Consider the following 21420-nt stretch of genomic DNA (forward strand, 5'->3'; position numbering starts at 1 on the left):
CCACATGATTGAATTTGTAATCATGGTCACAGTGAGCTTTTTTCATCTGGTGGAGTTTGAGAGCCATAAGGGTCAAAGGAAAAGTTACATATTTTGTGAGAATTCTTGTCTTTAGGGCAACTGCTACTTACTGATGGGTGGCAAACCCGAACACTGAAAGGAGATAACTTTGCAGGCTCAATGTTTAGGAGGAGTTGGAAACTATGAAGTGACATCCATAAGTGACAGAAGAAAAAAGGTGGAACAGGGAAGAAATTGTATTTTCAACATTTTATAGTAAGCATTTTCAGTTACAAAAGAAACATCTCGAATGGGCTTTACATTTTTTATTTAAAAAATTTACAAAAAATATGAAAATGGCTCATTACAAAATAATTCATAAAAATCAGCATCAAAATCTAAATGTTAAATTTCATCTATAACATCAAAATCTTTTCTGTGTGTAAAAATCGTGACAATAAGAATAGTGATTTTACAACTGAGAAATCAGCGGCTTTTTGCAAACCAAATACATGTACATCTAGAACAACTTTAGAAACTCTTTACATAGTGTTATGTATGTTTCTCTTTTACTTGAAGCATCATCCGAAACACATGAAGATTCATAAACATGCGAGTGAAACCACTAATGAAGTTGTCAATCACCAATGAATAACTCCTCTGTATTTTCTGATGAGGTAGATCGTTCACTCAACCAGACTTTCGGAAGCCCACTGCATTAAATTACATTCTTACAAACAAATGGGCCCTCCATGTAGGTAGTTCTATGCAGAAGGTGCCCAATATATGAGCAGGCTTCCCACAATATTATACATTAAAGATTCTTGCGGTGTATCTCTAAGTCAGAGAGACAAGTCCCCACACTAGATAGTGCAAAAAGAAATTAGAAGACCTTAGAGCAGGGAATTATTAATACCTGATGGACTAAGAAAGACAGATAATGCATATGGTGCCTGATGTACAAAGCCATGTTGCAACTGGAAAGCCTGCGATTCGCAAAACCACTGAGCTCGCAGCTTACTTTTTTTCTTAGTGCTCAACCCATTCCGCGAGTCAGAAAATCTTTTCTGACTCGCAAACTTCTGAATCAAAAGTAGGAGGGTGCGTGAAGGGAATGTCCCTTCAAAATTGAGAGCTGCAATGGTATTTATCAATGATTTACGACCGCCAATGATTAGTTACCAACACTTCAAAGGAGGTGATAACTGATTCTCAAACTGGAAGGAGTCCTGTCAGGCAACCATGGAGAGAGGAGGCAGTGTCTAAAGGACTGCTGCCGACTCCTCCAGAAGTATTCTGAAACAAGAAACATTTTATTTTAATGCAGCGCTGGTTGCTTTGAGGAACACAGACTGTTTTTAAGAAAAAAGTTTCTTCTTTGGGGATGCAAAGACTTGGATGATGGTTCTGCTACTTACAGGCCACATTCCCTGTGTTTGTCCCCTCTTGCAGTAAGTTGCTAGAAAAACCTGTCTAATTAATATTAATTAGGCAGGTCATAATATGACCTCCTACTACAGCAGATTTTGCAAAAAGGCAGTGCACACTCCGCAACCACTTCTTGTGACTTCTCTCTCAGTACATCAGGACCCTAAGACCTTCAAGTCAACAGATATAATATTAGACCAATAACGACGAAAACGTCCTCAAAGAACTGGGGCTGAAGATACATGAATCCAGATTTCACACTGGATTAAATGCAGAAGGCTTTCATTGAAAATAAGTAATACGTTCTTGTTTTCAATAGTAGTTCAAATAGATGTTTTATATTAAACATCTTGATTCAAACAACTGGGACATGCACTCTTCTACGGACAGGTGATAGTAAACAGATGTAAGGGTAAAGTTAAGAGGTAACACACTTCAATACATCTTTTCCATCCAAACTGTCCCTTCGACAGCACGGACTTTGAGATGGGGCTCTAATACCCTCTCTGAGCTGGATTACAAGAAGCAAAGATGGAAGCCACATGTTATGACTATCCAATGACTTGTACAATTGGACGCATACGCTTGCTCATTGGTATTAAATTGACATGATTAATTTGCGCCCCGTCCGTCAAGGCCTCTGCAGAATGACTACAGCAGTGGAGACATAGGTGCTCTATGTGCATTATTAAGTAAAGAAATCTACTTTCTGAAACCTCGAGGTCTTATTGCTGTGAATTTAATTTATTTATTTTCCCCTCCTCACAATAAAATTAACTTCCTGAAACATTAATATTTTTAAATGTTTGCGTTTTTAATTTTATTTCATCTTGCTATCTTATTTAACAGTAGGTTGTCCAAGACCTCCACTCCCCTTTTTCTGAACGCTGAGTGATGCTGTAGGAAAACCCCACAGTGCAGATTTTTGTTTGTGGAAATCAACTTCCTCGTACATTGGCCCCTATTTTTTTCGAGGCAGTTCAGATATTTTAAGTTTTTCTGCTGATTTGACGTAATATACCAGCAAAATTATAAAAACATGGTTTAATAATACTGGATCGCTGTTTTATTATTCGTTATTTTGAATTTTGCATATTCAATACACACCAGTGACATGGGGGTACAATGCTCTTAATGTACACTCGCAATGCATCCAATCCATCTTATATGCACAAACAAGGAAAATTATGTTATGACCATTTCGGAGGAGGCCATAGCTGTCAGTTGGCCTCAAGCCGTTAGGGTGACTCGAAGCCAGTACTGGATTTTCCACCAACAGCTCTAAGCAAGCTGGGACTTTTAGTTTCTCTTTCCCTTCTCTATGTGTGGGCCTACAAATCCCATAGCGCCTAATGTTGTCAGCTGTAAAACCAGCGCAAGCATAAGATCACCATTATGACGTAGGCCAATCGACAGCTGTGTATTTTTTTTTGTTTTATAATAGTAGCGGGATACAGATCACTCAAATTATTTATTCACTTGCAGGCATCTTGAAGAGTTGTGATCAATGAAGCAATTATATTTAACATCATAACTGTACTTTCGCGCAAATGTACAAACTGCAAAAGTAACCACTTCTGGTACATTTTCGGTTAATGAGCATTTTTTAAAATTATGCTGTCCTCATGAACGGGTTTCCTGTCTTTTGGGTGTATGTGCTAAGGGCCTCCTGCAATTTCTGATTAAAGAATAAAGTGAACCCCACAATGGAAGCGCTCACAGGCTGTCGAGAAAGTGCAAAGGTCCCATGCAAATGCCAGAGGCAAGGCCGCCTTCCAAGGAACGAGTCTGCCTGGTATCTCAGCTCTGGTGCAGTTTATACGATGATGCAGGCGGGCCTGGTTGGACTGGCACGGTTCGCAGCACCTGGTTTTGGAAAACAAAGATTTTGACTCGTTCGAAAACCCAGAGGAAGATCAGAAGGACGCTGACGTACTGGATCCAGGCAAACTTGATCATCTCCCAGAATCCGGGCTGGTACGTGGGCTGTGCTAAGGAACTTTGAACTTAAGAGTACTTGCATGAAACGAAAGAGTTGGTTACAAACAGGAAATACCGACAGGCTTAGCTTCTGTGGCAAGCAATACACCAGGGGTGCCCCTCAAGCGAGTACAGTAGATGCAGACAGGCTCTTAACGCACAGAAAAAGGACGTCAGAAACAGAAAACATCCGTGCACGGAAATGAAAGATTTATTTCTAAGCAGCATGCGAGGACGGAATAACCCTGGGGCAGGATGCCCTTACCATCTGAGCAGCACCTGCGGACGAGTCACGCCTCGTGGAAGAGGTCTATTCACCACGTGACTTGCCATGTGGCAGCAGTCTCGCCACGTGACTTGCCATGTGACAGCAGAGTCAGGCCAGTGCTCGCGCCACTTCCTCCTGCTATACCAGTCCCTTTGCAGTCTCCTGAAAGGACTTTCATTTTCGCCCATTGTAATGATTATGAGTGCCACACACGTCCAGGTGAATGAGGTGCAGGAATTAGTGTGCCAGGTCATGACCACAGAAAGCAACCTATTACAGACATGCACGGTTAATTTTACATTGCACCCTTTTCCAGTAAAGACAAAACGAGTTCAGTGTGTTCAACAGGTCACTGAAAAAGAGAAGAAAGTGCAAGAAAATCAGCAGGCTCCTGTTATAAGAATAAAACTGAAGAGCCTGAAAAATCTCAGAGCCAGCAGGCAGCATCTTGGGTGACGGTTGACAGGGGAGAGGGGAAGGGTGCTGGGTTGGACCTTAACGGGTTTTGCCTTTCGGAGCTATTGCCTTTGCCAACAGCTTAGAAACATGTGTCATTACAATAGGTAGTAGTGGTATTGTTGACCGCTCATCTTATGTTAACTGCAAATATTGTTGGAGAATTTACAAACTTTGTATGGTTGGTGCTATATTGGTACAGTAGCACTCTTCTACCATGGATGCCTAAAACACATTGGTGCACAAGTACCTCTGCATGAACATAAGAAACCGCAGTACCAAAGCACTCTAAAAGTAGTACGGACGAACAATTTTAACCTTCACACAAATGGATTCTTTAGTTACTGTTGGATCTAACTGAAGACAGAAGCCATATGGTTGTAGACAGTAAACATGTATAGATTATATGTGGCTCATTATGTTTTTTTTCTAATTTTTACTTTCAATTCTACAAGTCATTTTTCACATCAACTGTGCAACCTCTACTAACTATGATTTTAGGTCAGGAAAATATGACTTCTGTAATCTGTTTCTCTTCCTCTTCTCACATGCAAGTGGTCAACATTTCTGATTTCCTTTTTTCTTCACAATGGCCTCGGTGACATTTCGTGTGGAATAATCTTTTCACCAATTCTCACTTCTTGGGGGCACGTACGTATTTGAGGCTTCCAACACACTGTGGAAGGATTGATCTATTTCTTCAGTGTTTACCACGTCTTTTTTTTTATTTGTGCTTGGTTCACTTTAATTCAAGCCAATACATGAACCAAGCTGTTTTTTTTATCACTGTGCAAATGGCAATGGATGTATCGCTCCCTTCCTAGTTTTTTGTTGGAAAATAATGTCACTTTTTTGTGGAAATGAAGGGTACGTCTTCAGGATGTGTTGTAAATGACTGTATTTCTGTGTACATGTTCACATCCTTGAAGAAGTCACCTCGTAACAAAACATGTATCAGCTGGTTTTTCCTGATTTCATTACACGTTTACGGTCTACAAACATCTGGCTTCTGTCTTCAATTAGAATCAACAGTAACAAAATAATCAATTTTTGTGAAGTGTTAAATTGTTTTACCCGACTACTTTTTGAGTTTTAGAAATATGTTACTGTGTAAACATAGCATATTTAATGCACGAAAAGATTTTGGATTTGGTAACATTTAACCTTTTTGTTATAGTGCAAATTTGCATTGTAATTTTGTTTACTAAGTATTGGCAAAGCCAAGAGATGTTGGCTGTAAAACGCTGAGCTCTTGTGTTTTCCAAAGCTTGAATGGCACTAGTGAGATGAGCCGCATTTAGGTGTCGGGGTGAGCTGTGCTTGTGGGTGAGTGTTCATAATGGGGCATGATTGAGAGCTCTCGGGCAGAGGCTTAAGGCAGTGTCAGTCAGGGGGCCATAACAGTATTCAGACTGCATGCTCATTCAATCCCTGGCCTCTCTCTGGTGTGCACACTGATGGTCAGACGTGTACCATACATAATGATCAATTCTAATCATTTACACCAAAATCATTGTGGTTACTGATTTATATCAAGCTATTAACAAGAACCCACAAAGTTTGTTTGTGTCTGGATGTAATAAAAAACTGTGTAAAGCATTGGATTGTACTGCACATGTTTTAAGCCACACCCATAAGCATATAGGTCACACCCCACAGAGACATTCCTCCCCACCTTTTTTATTCCACTTAAAGTCAGTCAGTTCAACTTTATTTCGGCTAATATAGCCATAAAAGCAGGAAGTACAGTCAAGAAAAAAAAACATTTACAATCAAAGAATTTAAAAAATGCCTTTGACAACAATTGATTACATAAGACATTACAATTGATATAGTGGGACAGAGTAACAATTAATTATGCATATTCCATAAAATATAATTAAAACCATAAAAAGGTTGATTCCTTGTAAAAAGCCAGAATAAAAACCTAGATTAAAATCTTTAAAACCACATATTTTGTACAAAAAGTGAACTCAGTGCATTCTGCATTATTTTATATTGTGGGAGAAGACTGCAGATTTCAATATTACATTATAATTTATGTCCAAGATATTTCCTAATAAGGAACACATTGAATAAGAACCTGCTTATGCAAAAAAAACACCAGTTGTGAGGTATTAGACCTTAAAATACGCTCCGCTTCTTTATACGTCCAGACACCCACATTTTTACACAAAGGTTTTATCCAGCGCTGTCTACGTGACGCATAAACGGAACAGAAAAACAATAGATGGGCATCATCTTCCTTGACCTTTAGTCCATCCTCATTGCTATCTCCCCATTTACATGTATGAACATTGGTCTGTAATACCCCATATCTGAATTGCATATATAAGGTTTCTGCTAGTGGTGGGTTTATCTCGTCCATGAACGATTCGAATGCAGCATTGTCTTTTATGGACAAAAATTTCTGAGTCAGTATACCAGTAGATGGACAGTGAGATGGCTCGTCATTAACATAAGACCAATAAGTGGTTTTTAGAGTCTTTTTACACACAGAAGTCATATTCTGGGGTTCAACCCAAAAATGGGACAGCCCGAGCCTGATGCACCAAAGTTCAATGTGTTTTAACCATGCAATTTTCTTGTACTCATCAATCTGGGTAATTTCTATCAATCCATTTTTATAGTTACACAACTCCGGGGTTGTCCATAATCTTACCCAATACAACAATGGCCTAAGAGCTGCTTGATGATCTGTCCGTTTAAGATCCAAATCTAGAAATACTGGAACTAGGGGGGTTCTAGTTGGTATTTTTAATAACCTGCGCACAAAGTGCTTTTCTTCTCGTTCAAAATTATGTTTACAGCAATGCCCCCAGACCTCCGCACCGTAAAGTGCAGCTGATTGGGCCTTTGCTTTAAAGACTTCCAGTGCCGGTGTGATGGCTTTAGAGTCACTAGCTCCATGCACTTTTAGGATGGGCATAGAGTTTTGCTTGAAAGCCAACCTACTCTTTGTCAGGTGTCCCTTCCATGAACTGCTGCTGTCCAGTGTAATACCTAGGTAGTTAAAGCTCCCAACATATTCCAGTTTTTGATTGTTTAAGGCCAAATTCTTCCTGAAAGACTTTTGTGGGTTTATTGACATGTATTTTGTTTTAGATGAGTTTATTTCCAACCCCTTCTTTTCGCAGTAACCATTAAAGGAATTCACCAGATTTTGAAGGCCCTTCGGGGTCTGTGAGATGAGGATTGTATCATCGGCAAAAAGTAATGCCGTGATTGCCTCATCTCCTAGCCTAGGAGAGTCGTGATCCAAATCCCTTAGATACGCGGGTATATCATTAACGTACAATAAAAATAGCGTAGGTGTCAATACACATCCTTGGCGCACACCACGGCTTACAGGTATGGGCTTTGATAATTCACCATCCTTTCCCCATCTAACTTTTGCATAGTTCCCTGTGTGTAATCGAATGAGTTCATTAAGTAGCTCGCCTGGGACCCCCATGTCTCGTAATGTAATCCACAGAAGATTCCGTGGGACGAGGTCGAAGGCGGCCCGCAAGTCTATAAATGCCACATATAAACTACCCTTCCTTATGTTAATGTACTTCCAGCAAATGCACGTGAACCTGAACACTTGATCTACTGTGCTAACTTTTGGTCTAAACCCTGCCTGGTATTTGGATATTATTTGAGTCTCATCTATCCATTCTATGAGTCGGTTTAAAATATGCCTGGCAAAGACCTTCTGTAAAAGATCAATTAAACTAATTTTGGGCGGTAATTGCCCGGATCATAACGATCTCCTTTTTTAAATATTGTTACAATTTCTGCCCCTTTCCAACTTTCAGGGATTGGCGTTCCAGCCACTATAGAGTTACATAAAAAGTTAATGTATGGCCTCCATACTTTCACATTGTGTTTTAATAGGTCTCCAGGAATCCTGTCCGGTCCTGGAGCTTTGCCCGCTTTAATAGCCCCTAGTGCCTGCATAGTCTCCTCTATGCTAAAACTTAATGGCACTATGCTCAGCTCTGAATTGTGCTCTGAATTTTGTGTGGACAACCCCTCTACATCTTCTGAGTAAAGTTTAGCAAAATGGTCGCACCAAGTTTTTTCATCTAAATAAACATCCTTAGGTGATCTGCCCTTTCTGTTCCCTTTGGATTCCACTTAAAACACATTGACAAAGGCAACAGCTCTCGTATAGATCTCGCCTTTGTAGCCTTTATAGGCCTGGTCAATTGTTTTTATCCAAGCTGCATAGCATGTGTGATGGCTAAAAAGTGGCTTTAGTTTAAAGGTGTGTGCACCACACATATACAACTACAAAGATGCACCTTTTTTTCTTTTTGGTTACCGTTCCAAGTTAGATCAGTAACTAAAAAGAAAAGAAAACGTGTAAGAACATTCTTTTAAGCAGGGGGGGCACAATATGGGGGTTGGGGGTAAAGCAACAAAGATAGTGCAGGTTGCGGGAAGGAACAACAGGGAGCGAGAAGGAGGCTGAGGGGAAGCAAGACACGGTGTGAAGAGGCAATGGGGAGATACAGACGTGCAAGGTCAACATGAAGAGAAGCAGGGGGAAGCACTAAGGCGACGGAGAGCAAACATAACTGCAGATGTCGAGAAGTACATGTGAGAGTCGGCTTGAAAACACATGCATTGTAATCAAGTGCTTAACACAAAATAAAACTAGGTCTTCAGGTAGATAATTCGGTGCATCGCCTGTCACTCTCAGCAGAAATTTAAGGACACCCATCCCAGGCACCACTACAACTGGCAGTGAAATTGGATAGATTGAAGATAGCACCCCACCCCTGCCCCAATATAACCCCCACATCCTTTAACAAGTGACACCTTTGACAGCAACCCTCTTTACGCGCACCTGTCACTCTCACCCGCAAACTAAGGTGCAAAACTGCCACCCCAAACTAAAACGGACACAACACCCATGGGCACTCATCTGCCGACGGCCGTAGGATAGCAGCAGCACAGAGAGTGGGATAGCGGTGCCGGACATGGGGTGCGTGGAAGGCATGCTGTACTCGGAATTGTAAAAAAACGTCACGGCTTCCCCTACCCCACACAGCCGCTAAAAGCGCCCCACCTTGTCAGGGTGCTGCAAGTCCTCACAGAGCTGCTGCAGCCTCTTCAGCGTACTTCTTACAGAATCACCTGCTCGCAAATATTCACCTTTTTGCCAGTGCAAAAGAGCATTGAATAGGTGAGCATTCGTCTTATCCAGGAGAGACCTACTATCTTTGCGAGTGACACCGGAGAACCAACAGGGAATGTCCTAATTTTTACATTTTTGCATTTGATAGAGACATGGACAGGCGAAGCTCTGTGCCATCAAGTGTGGTCATTTACAGAAAGCACTGCGCAAAGTCTAAGACATGAAAGCAAATGTTAGTTAAACGGTGGGAGATACATGAGAGATTACAAGTCCTTGGAGGGGGTTATAGGGACAACAGTGAGGGGTTGACAGACAGTGGGAGATGGGATGAGAGCTTACAATACTCGGAGGGGGGGGGGAGGGGGGGGGGGTCTAGAAACACTCGAAAGGGGGTGCCATGCAGCCTGCGACAGGATGAGATATGCCAATACTTGGTAAGTATTATAGGGACACCAGTAAGGAGAAACACACACTGGAAAATAAAATAAGAGACAAGAAACGTAGGGGAGTAGAGGGGTCAGACACACAGTGGAAAAGAGGATCGGACATTTTCGTACTGTCAGATGCTTATAGGTGGTCTACTAAAGGGGAACAGGTCAGCATTATAATAATTAGGGGGGAGCTGAGGGGTACCAGTAAAGGGGGTGCACTGTGGGAGATCGGGTGAGAGAAGTGAACAGATAAACGTATGTGGCGAGTTGGTGACAATATTAATAGAAAGAGACTACACATGTAGAGTGCTAAAAACTCAGGACCTGAGTCTTACTGTTTATAGTAAAATAAAGGTCTTGCTAGTTCGAGCGAGTTGAGGGGCAAGGTGGGGGGGGAAGGGGGCACTGACAAAAGCAGAAGAAGCCTCTCGTCGCTTTTGGGTTTTAACTTTGGAAGCTAATAATCGAACTTAAGTCTCATCATTGTCCCGTTCCCCTCTGGTCTAGGGCAGGGGTCGGTTCTAGGGCAAGGCGTCTGCCCGGGGAGTCGTCAGCAGGGGGCGCTAGACCGGTCCTGAAAGCTGAAAGTGTGCGCCGTCGCTCCCGTAACACGGGTTGCCCGGGGTGACCCCATCCTAGCGCCAGCGCTGGCACTGCCCGGCATGACTCGGCCATCTTTACCACCACCGCCGGGGCAGGGCACCGCGAGACCGGCGGAGCGCAGCATCACGGAGTGCTCTAGCGCCGCGCAGCGCCCAGCAGATGCCCGGCCCCACCGTCGCCTGTAGTAAGCGGCCCACGCTTCTAATTACAAGTAATTATGCAGAGCAGTGTGGGGAAGCTCGCGCAGCTCCAGTCACATGTAGTGCCGAGAGGAGGAGGAGTGGCTGTGCAGAGGGTGAAAGGCGAGGGAGAGAGAAGTATGGTAGCCAAGAACGGCAGTGAACAGAAGAGACGCAAAGACAACAAGCCGCTCTGACGGACCGAACGCTCTGCTTTCACATTAACAATGGCAGCCGCAAGCATCCTGAAAAGAAAAAAAAAGGGAACCGCCCACCTCTTCGTGACGGCAAAAAGGGGCGGGATCAGAAAAATTCTCCGGAACGCCCACGAATCTGCTCGGAGAATAACGGACAGATCTCTCTTCCAATGGCTAGCCTCCATTTATGGAGCTAGCCAATGGAAGAGACAGGCGGGACAAAGCCCCGTATTGCTAAACAAAAGATTTTGCCTGTGCGAACACTGCTGCGCAGTGGACGCCAGGCGAAACCTAAAAAGTGTAGCAGAAAGGAAGGGCAACCACTTTGCTACTCTTCGGCACCTGACTTAATCTGCAGCATCTCTGGGCAGGCAGGAGCATAGCTGGTGGTGTGTGTCAAAGGGAGCAGCCTGCACTTCTGTGAAAGAAAGCAGAGGGGCCTGACATCCTCCACTGGGACACCCAGGATACGACTGTAGAACCTGGGGATCTTGGTAACACTGTTCGTCTGTAAATGTGGAGCTGCAGTATTTGTTCCCCATCAAAGTTATGCAGGTCATTTGCTCTATGGCGAAGCATTTACAAATATCCTCCGCTTCTCTGAGAGTCAAGCGCAAAAGGGAGAAACACAGACGATAGACAGCAATGTGGGATGAGGGGCGGAATCAGAGGATAGGGTGGGAGGAAACAACAGGAGGGCACGGATGGGGGTAGCGACATTAAGAATATTGGTAGGGAAGAAAGCAACGTAGCATGGGGGAGGGAGGAAAAGTAACCAGGCAAGAGAGCAACAGGAACGGGCAAGGGAGAAGCACATGGGCAAGAGAAAGCACAGCATGGAGTGCAGCGGGTGGAAGAGAAGCACACCAGGGAGACAGCTAGAAAATAGTAGCGCTTTACCACTGCTGGCCTGAAATAATATTTCTCCCAAAGCGCTCCATTATTGATATAGCTCTTGTTCTTGGGGACCCTTCGCAGTATTTTTTTTCATTACTGCCATTTTGTTTTGTTTGTTGGGCCGTCCCATACCCTCCCTGCACCTCGCTCCCGCCTCCCAGCTGACCCTCCCACGCTCCGCCCCCCTCCACTCTCCATTTTAGACAGATGGACCTACGCGCAGCGTCCACGCGCAGCGGTCGCGCCGAAGGTGCGCCAAAGGTAAGCCCGTCTACGCCCGTCTGCGCCTGGACCGCACCCAGCGCCAGATCCCCTGGTCCCCGCAACACCCACTCCTCCCGCATTACTTACAATGCTGCTACCCTCTCAGCATTTAACCCCGGCAGACTCCTCAACTGCGTCCAAGCCGCCCCAGGACACACCCATGGACCATTCACCTGCAATTCCTGCAAGTTTGACTGCCTCAGGACCATCACCAAATCCACCAACAACAAACAGAATCCCAACTCCAACCACCTGAAATGTATCCTTCTCAACACCCGCTAAGTCCACAGTCACGCCGTTCAACTTTGGAATCTACTCGACACTACATCACCGGACGTCGCCTTCCTCACAGAAACCTGGATGAACGCCTCATCTACACCCGACATCGCCATAGCCATCCCTGACGGCTACAAGATTATCCGGAAGGACCGCACCAACCAAATAGGAGGAGGCATTGCCATTGTTCATAAGAACACCAGTCGCATCTCGACCAGTTCCGATGACAACCTCGCAACCGCCGAACACCTCCACTTCCAGATCCACATTGACCCCAAGACCACACTCAGAAGAACCCTCATCTACAGACCACCTGGACCCCGCACACAATTCTGCGAAGACATCACTGACTTCATCAGTCCACACGCCCTCCCCTCCGAGAACTACATTCTACTTGGCGACCTCAATTTCCACCTGGAAAAGAACAACGACAACAACAGTACCACCCTTTTGGACAACCTCGCAAATCTTGGACTCAAACAACTTGTGAACACCCCCACCCACTGTGCCGGACACACGCTCGACCCAATCTTCACATCCAGCAAATACATCTCCTTCAACCACACCACAGCTCTCCATTGGACAGACCACAGCTGCGTGCACTTCAACTACAAACGGACTACGACCCACAACCACCCTCAACAAATTCCCTGCAGAAACTGGAACAAAATCACCACCGACCAGCTTTTCACATCGCTCCACCAATACCCTCCTGCCTACTCATCAGACCCAAACATAGCTGCCACCAACCTTGCACAATGGATCACCCGCAGCGCTGACGAATTAGCACCACTGAAAAACAACCCTACCAAACTAGACCACAAGAGAGCCCCCTGGTTCAACGATGAACTTAAAAAATCCAAGAAGACATGCCGCACCCTCGAGAAAACCTGGAAAAGAAACCCATCCACCGAAAACCTAGACACTTTCAAGAACGCCACCCGTAAACACCATCAACTAATACGTTCCACTAAGAAAACAGCATTCAAAGATCGACTCGACAACAACGCACACAGCAGTAAGGAACTGTTCAACATAGTAAAAGAATTCACCAACCCCTCAGCCGGCACCAATGACATCACTCCCTCCCAGCACCTCTGCGACTCCCTAGCCTCATTCTTCCACAACAAAATCGCCGACATACACAACAGTTTCGCAATCCAGTCCAGAAACCAATCCACCTCACCCACCCCCGAACTAAATCCCCCTCCCACCAACCTCTGCTCCTGGAAACCAGTCACCACTGAAGACACCATCCGCCTGATGAGTCTAAAGTCTACCCAGCATTTTTTAAAAGGCGATTACGCGTATACCAAACATTCGTAAAGAATTTGGAAAGTGCAAAAACAGTTGGGCCGGAAACATCGGATTTTAAAATCCTGTACATAGGTGTGTATTCCCTGCCACCCAAATTCTTAATCAAGGGAAGCAGCCAATGCTTTCTGGCTGCCTTGTAGGCTGGGCAGAAAAAGACGACGTGCAAGTCATTTTCCTCTTTATCATCGCAAAGAGGACAGTGCTTGGTGGAAGGGACTTGTGACCAGGTGCTTGAGAAGGACCGAAAAGGCAATGTACCGTATCTCCACTGAAGAAATAACTTTCTGGTAAGTATAGGATATATAGGATCGAAAGCCTTCTCAAATCTGTAGAGATCCTTGGTTTGCAGGAAGATGGAAGAAAGGGACCCCTCTGTCTGGGTAGCTAAGGCCCTTGCCCTTTTGTGTTCATGATACAGATTCGCCAGGGATCTCTTGGAGATTCTTGATGCTACATTTGCCGGTTCAGTCCACAATTCAGGGAGCCCCAGATCGGTGCAAATTGATTGGATGTTTTGGACCCAGGGAATACTGAGCGCCTTGGGGTGATTTAATAGTTCGACCAGTTCCGCCCTATAATCGGCGAGATCATCGCCGCTCCATAGCCTGCGCCAGAAGGCAATGGGTCTTAGACTTATCTCGTCAGCAAGTGGCCGTAGCCCTAAGTCAAGCCTCAGAGGAAGGAGTGGAGTGCTAGGGGGAAGTGCGGCTATCTGTCTTATAAACCTATTTTCTGTAGAAGACAGGTTCCGGCATGGGGTGTGGCCCCACAATTCAGCCCCATACAAAATCGCCCCCCTAGCCTGGGCCTTGTATATCTGAATTAAGGCGCCCAGTGGGCGGTAGGACGAGCCGGTCATCATCCGGGATATACCCCCGGTAATTTGTATTAATTCTCTCCCCCTGTCCATCAAATCCTCCCTCTCTCTTCTCTCCTTCAGGAAACTCTTAAAGACCCATCTGTTCCCATCCTTATGTTAGGTTTTGTGTATTTCTGTCTCTCTCACCTGTCTAGCAGCGCCAGGAAGCTTCGGCGTCAGTGCGCTTTACAAATGGCACTTAACATAACATAACATAACATTTAAGGTTGGCCCTGCTCTGATGGGGCCCCCAGGTCATTGTTTCGTTGAGCGTCACGCCGAGATATTCAAACGTGGCTACTCTTTCCAGCCGCACTGCTCCCAGTTGGGGATTCGGGCGCTGTTTGGGGCTCGGATTCAATACCATGTATTTGGTTTTTGTGGCATTGATTTCCAGCCCTCTATCCTGACAGAAAGCCACAAAGGCATCGAGTATCCTTTGGATGCCCATGGGGGTTTTAGATAGCAACAGTATGTCGTCCGCGAACATTATTGCGGGCACCCTGTTGCTGTTTAATTTGGGAGCATCTGTGTAGTCGGTGGCGTTAAGATGGGCGATTACCCCGTTGACGAAGAGGCAAAACAGGGTCGGCGCCAGCACACACCCCTGTCTTACCCCTCTGCCAACGGGGAATCTATCTGTCAGTTCCCCCGACCTCCCACACCTCACCTGGGCATAATTATTATGGTGCAGCCTCTGCAGGGTCAATAAAATATCTGGGGGTACACCCATCCCTGCCAAGATAATCCAAAGTTTCCCCCTATCATCTCCTACGCAGCCGACACCCAGCTGATCATCTCCATCACCAAAGACTCAAACACCGCCAAAACCAATCTACACGAAGGGATGAAAGAAGTGGCAATATGGATGAGGGACAGTCGCCTTAAACTGAACTCGGACAAAACGGAAGTCCTCATATTAGGATCTTCCCCCTCTGCTTGGGATGACTCATGGTGGCCACCGGCTCTGGGAATCGCCCCCAAACCTACGGACCACACACGTAATCTGGGCTTCATCCTAGACTCCTCCCTTTCGATGACCAGACAAGTCAACGCCGTCTCTTCCTCATGCTTCAACATTCTACGTATGCTCAGAAAAATCTTCCGATGGATCCCCACCGAAACAAGAAAGACAGTCACCCACGCACTGGTCACTAGCAGACTAGACTACGGTAACACCCTTTATGCCGGAACCACAACCAAATTACAGAAAAAGCTCCAACGTATCCAAAATGCCTCAGCCAGACTCATTCTAGACATCCCCGCAGAGCTCACATCTCCAATCACCTGAAAGACCTCCACTGGCTCCCCGTCAGCAAAAGAATAACGTTCCGTCTCCTCACCCACGCACACAAAGCACTATACGATCTAGGACCCGAATGCCTCACACGCCTTTCCTTTTACACCCCCACCCGCAAACTCCGATCGTCCAACCAAGCCCTCGCCGCAATACCACGCATCCACAGGTCCACCATGGGGGGGAAGATCCTTCTCCTACCTAGCTGCCAAAACCTGGAACTCCCTCCCTACCCATCTCCGCCTTACTCAAAACCACCTCTCCTTCAGAAAACAACTCAAAACCTGGATATTTGATAAATAATTCCCCACCTCCCTCAAGCGACTTGAGACCCTATGGGTGAGTAGTGCGCTCTATAAATGCCAAACTTGAAACTTGTAGTGTGTAAACAAAAAGTAGTGCCTCAAAAATGAGCTCTGGAAGGACACAAATAATGCAACCAAGCTCCAGGGGAGGGATAAACAAAAGGAGTGCAAGCAACGCCCACATAAGCAGACAGATAAGAACAAGCAAATAAGAGAGGCAATGAAGCCAACCCAGAGTCGTTTTTAAAGCATGGATAAAGTGCACAATTGCCCAAGGCCCCCTTTTTCAAGGGACCCCCTGGGAAAGTGTTCCTTTGGCTCATCTCACCGCTGTCAATTACTCTAGCTTCACCCCTCTCCCTCGCTCTCTACATTCCATCTCGTTCGCTCTTTCTATCCACTATCATTTTATACGTTTAGTGGAGCCCTGGGCAAAGACATATTACATAGGTTTTGTTAGGACTCATGTTTATGACATTTGTATGTATTATTTAATATTATTTTGGACTACGCATGCTTGAATGATCAGAAAAATGTATACAAAGGTATTCTTAGGAATGTCTTGTTCTGGGCCTTAAAAAACAATAAGATGACACTGACCCAACAAATGTTAAGTAATGGGTGGACTCAGCCCACATTAAACTAATAAATATGTCTCGCAACAGACTGCGCATGCGCTTTCTAGTAGACTAGGCATAACAAGGGAGAGGAAGAGCAACTAGTACGAGACGAGTTGGAATGAATAGGAGTGGAAACTCTTGATGGGCGTGCCAGCATCTAGGAGTCCAAGTAAGGATGTATGGTTCATAAAGGTAGTGTCTGCAAAACCAACTCTCCAGGAAAAATACATTGATTCCTTAATAAGCAAAAGGGGCAATTATATGAAGAGATAACATAAGCCCTCACCGATTTTTAAACGGCCCGTGTAGGCCAGAGTTTAAAATGTGCTTTGATTTTCCCACTCACACATCAGAGAACCAGGAACAGAATACCACTTGCACAAGAATAATCTCTACCAGGAAAGCATGAAAGAACACATTGAAAGTGGTTTAGGAGCACTTTTCTCATAAGTTAGGGATGCCATATTTGGCCATTAACTGAAGGTCTATGATGTGAACATTAATATGAGCGAAAACTCCAGTCTAAAGCAGCAACAAACTCTCCCATGTTGAGCTCCTTGGACAGAAAACATAAGGCACGAGACCAAGGTTCCTATACGTTTTGCAGGCAGGCACTCTAGGCAAACTCCACTAAACAACGACCCTGGACAAAATGACCCATGTGGTTTTCGCTCAGAAGCGCTAATAAAGAGGAGTATAGACTGGATGGTATTCTACTAATCCAAAAGCTGTAAAGATTTACTTGGAGAAATGAATGTTTGTTTCAAGTTCTGTATTTACGCATGCGTCAGTGTTGGACCCGGCCCGTTGGGCAGGTTCACCCCTAGACTTTTTGCTTTTTCCTAGCCTGTTTATGGAACCTGGTGTTGGTGATTTTAGGCCTCTGCGCACTTTTTCACTGTGGTACAGTGTAAAGTGCTTGAGCTCTCTGTATGTGTGGTGAGTGACCTGCCCTCCCATAGGAATGAATGGGGAATATGTATGCCCATGGTAGTTCCTGATGTGTGGGGAGTGCAGGGGCGAGTTTGGTATGTATGAACTCGTGAGAGTGAATGCTGCAAAATGATGTATGCGGCATGACTGTGTCTAGTCTAGAAGTACTACTTTTGAAAGTTGGCATATTTGTGTAAGTTGGTGCTAGCGTGTGATTGGCTGGTGAGCCTGGCCCAGAGTGCCTGGGCCTGCTTGTGGATTGACTGTCTGGTTTGAGGATGACAGGGGCTAGAGAGCCCAGGAGGTTGTCTGAAGTCAGCCCATGGATGAAAGGCAGCATCTGCTGCCAGGGAAGTGGGAGGAGATGGCACCTGATAGTGAAGGGCTGTGCCTGCCTGACTACAAAGCTGGCTCCACCTCCCGCTGGGCGACTGGCACCTCTGTCCCTGATACTGAAGGGACTTCCCTGTAACCAGTTCTGGCTGGTTCTCACACTGCCTGCTTCAAAGGACTTCAAAGGCTTTTCTGTGTATAAGAAGGGGCTGTGTCCCCTTCCAAAATGTTCTTGTTTTCAACTTGAATCTGCCAGGGGCATGCTGCTGCTGGGGCTCAGGGGAATCCCTGGGCCCTGCCCAGCTCCTGGACACTTGATGGACTGCTGGGGGACTCTTCCTGGCTGTCCCCCTGCCTGGCTGCACCTTTGAGGACTTTTGCTGGACTTTGTGTTGGCCCTGGAAGCCTTGACCTGTAATGCCCTGCAGCTGCTGGGACCCTCCTTGCTGTGGAGGTCCTTTCTGGGGCGTTTTGGTGCTTTCTGGGCTCCCCAGCGCCTCGTGGGTGCTTTCTTATCCTGATTGATGGCAGAGCGCTGTGGTTATCCCGTGGGGGGAAGTGCTCCTGCCCTGTGACTGTCCGAGTGCTTCGTGTGCACTCTTATCTGATTTGCGGGTGCCACCCCGACTATGGCGCCCTCTGGAGTGCCTACCTCGCTTAACTATTTTATTTTACTTTTGAGGGTGCCCAGCCCTCGTTTTGCCCCCGTAATCACCGCCGCGGCCTGAGCCGCGCCAGAAATGGCCGCACAGGAAGTCAGGCAGCGTTGCGCCTGACCATAGGCGGGACTTCCGGGTTGCAGAGGAAGTCCCGCCCCATTGCCGCGCTGTGATTGGCCGCCGGCAGCTAGAGGAGAGCGGCCGAGAGCGTCTGAGCGGGCCGGCAGGGCTCCGTGGTGGAAGAGGAGCCCCGCGCTGGCCAGAAGAAGAGAGACGCCGCCCGGAGGAGCCGCCCCTGAGGCCCGGTGAGTCTGGGCTGGGGCCGGGCGGAGTGGGGCAGAGCAGGGGAGGGGCGCCGGGACACATTGTCGGTGTCCGCCCCACCCCCCACAGTAGCGCGAGCTCAAGCTCGATGTGGGAAGCCACGAGGGCTTCAAGGGCGGCCCCGGTTGGCAGTGGGCCGCCCCAACGTGATTGAGAGCCTGTGGAGGCTCCCACAACCCGGGGGCAATATTTGTGCAGAGTCCCCCGTGAGGGACTCCAACGGAGCGATGGCGCTTTGGGCGGCCCCGCTTGGCAGTGGGTCGCCCCAACGTGTATGAGTCCAGAGAGGCTCTAGGGGGCCATTGCTTTTGATTTACGAGCCCCACGAGGCTCGAGGGCCCTTTTGTCGAAAAGGCACAGAGTCAGGGCGGCCCCAGTTGGCAGCGGGTCACCCCAACGTTGTCCAGAGCCATGAGAAGGCTCGAGGGGGCATTGTCTGCAGAGCCTGAGGGCTCCAACGGTTGGCCACAGTGTTGGTGACAGAGCCTGTGTGGCTCAGCTGGCGCAGTTTTGTTGATTCTCCAGTTGCCCAGCACTTTGTGGGCAGCTGCCACGTTTAGGCTTTTTGTACTCTGTGACTGGTGCTGCATGGCAGCGCGCCCTGACATTGGACTCAGGGCATCTTTGCCCCACAAGGCCAGTGGGCCTAGGGACTGCCACAGGTGGTGGCTTATGTAATTCATGTGCAATGTGATTTCTATGCTTTTAATAGTAATTGCCTACTGTGTGTTTTGTTTGCGCTATTGACTTCTGTTCTGGCACCTCTGAATGTGTAGGTTTATGCATCATGTGCTCTATTCTTAACACCTCTGAATGTTTATGGCATCATGTGTTTCTCTTTATTACTCCTCTGAATGTGTTCATGCATCATGGGTAAGGTGTTCTGGTGTATACCCCTAAATGTGTTTATTCTTAGGTGGTTGTCTTTATTACTCCTCTGAATGTAGGTTATTGCATCATGGGTAAGGTGTTCTTTTCCTAGACCCCTAAATGCTGAGTGATACTTAGGTGGTTGTCTTTTCTACTCCTCTGAATGTAGGTTTATTACATCATGAGTAATGTATTCTTTCTTAGACCCCTAAATGCTGTGATACTTAGGTGGTTCTTCTTTTTCTAGTACAGGTGGTCCTAGTAAGGTCCTGGTTCCTGTTACCAGTGGTTACTGGTTGTTATCTTTGATTATTATTTTATGTTACATTTATTCTTTATTCTAGAAGTGATTTTATATTCTACATTTTATCTAGAAGTACTATATCTGATTCTGACAGGCGCCCATGTGGCCCTGTCTGGTGTACATAATCCCTGTGAATATTGCCTGTGCCAGATGGCACAATGTATATGTGTGATTTTATCTGATATGTTTTTACAATACAAAAGTTATTTTTATAATAACCTTGTGTGTAGTCTCTTTTGTGGTGTGCCTAGTATGTTGTTGCTGTTGTGCGCTGGCGCAAATGCTTTACACATTGCCTCTGAGTTTAGCCTTACTGCTTGAGCCAAGCTACCAAGGGGGTGAGCAGAGGTTATCTTGGTGTGTGACATCCTTGCCCTGACTAGAATGGTGGTTTCTGCCTGGCTTTGGTGTCAGCCTTAGCCTATCAGAAATAGCCAGTTCTAACAGTCAGGTTATAGGAGCCCAGCACCTCATTAAAAGCAGTACATCCAGTAAACATCGTACTGAATACGGATTGGTATGAGCAGTGGTTCTGTATGGTCATTCAATATTTTCAAGGCTGGTTCTTTGCAATGTTCATGCAGCCGACGTGTTTCGCTCAGGCGGCTTAGCAAGGAGCTTTCTACTGGCACATAAAGTTTCTTGGAAGGTCACAGGCAGTAGTGTTATAATATTGTTGTATCAGCCGTATTTGGTTATCTGTTCAATCAGGTTATAACTCATGCAATGAGCGGATCATGTGTCGGAAGTACAAACCTAACATCGAATTATCCTTGAAAACATTGAATGACAAAGAATCACTTCTCCCACCAATAGTGAGTACAATGTTTATTGAACATACCGCTTGTAATGGTGTCGAGGACTCGTATAACTAATTTCAATTTGTGATATGTGTAGTAGGTCACAGATAATTGAATCCTTTCACCACATCTTCCGATCTATTCAACTTATGCCAGCTTCGAAGGTCGGCTTTTGACCCTTTCATCACATGCCAATACTGTACCAATCCATATCTTTAAAGACTTTGACAAAAAGTTGTTTTAGGAGATAAAACGGAGCGTAAATGGTGGATTGAGAGGGTTTAATTGGAAAGCTCTGTACTAAAACTGGAGTATCTGAGTTCTTCCTGTGAGGTATTCTGCATGCTGCGCGACGAGTCAATTCCCACCAAGCTTCACACAACCACCCTTACATAGTAATAAGATTACTTAGTGAAGTCATTACATCGCCACGCTTTTACACAGCTCTGCCGATACAGTCATACCAGTACATCAGCACTGTTCTGTGAGCAGGCGTTACGGGTTTGGACAGCTTTCCTAGCATCATGACTGATTTCTTTAAATGAACAACATGTCACAGTTTTCAAAGATTGAAGCAAACGCATGCTCAGTATAGACAAAAAAAGCTTGGCTTCCCATCAGCTTCTTTCTCTCTCATTACCTACACAGACAAGAAGGCTGTTTAAATCATGGTAACTCGGCAGGCAGTCGTG

At 45.9% G+C, this 21420-nt stretch overlaps 1 protein-coding gene across 2 annotated transcripts in view; it reads right to left on the reverse strand.

The window, feature by feature from the left end:
* Positions 1-311: 311 nt before the first annotated feature.
* Positions 312-21420, reverse strand: part of TMEM231 (transmembrane protein 231) — a 183478-nt gene continuing 162369 nt past the window's right edge. For both annotated transcript variants that reach the window (XM_086945467.1, XM_086945466.1), the window contains one exon: positions 312-3409. In XM_086945467.1, the coding sequence (XP_086801593.1) occupies positions 3229-3409 (181 nt within the window). In that variant the 3' untranslated portion in view covers positions 312-3228. The remainder of the gene's footprint in view (positions 3410-21420) is intronic.

The sequence above is a fragment of the Lissotriton vulgaris genome, chromosome 12 (assembly GCF_964263255.1).
Source record: "Lissotriton vulgaris chromosome 12, aLisVul1.2, whole genome shotgun sequence".
NCBI classification, from domain to species: Eukaryota; Metazoa; Chordata; class Amphibia; order Caudata; family Salamandridae; genus Lissotriton; species Lissotriton vulgaris.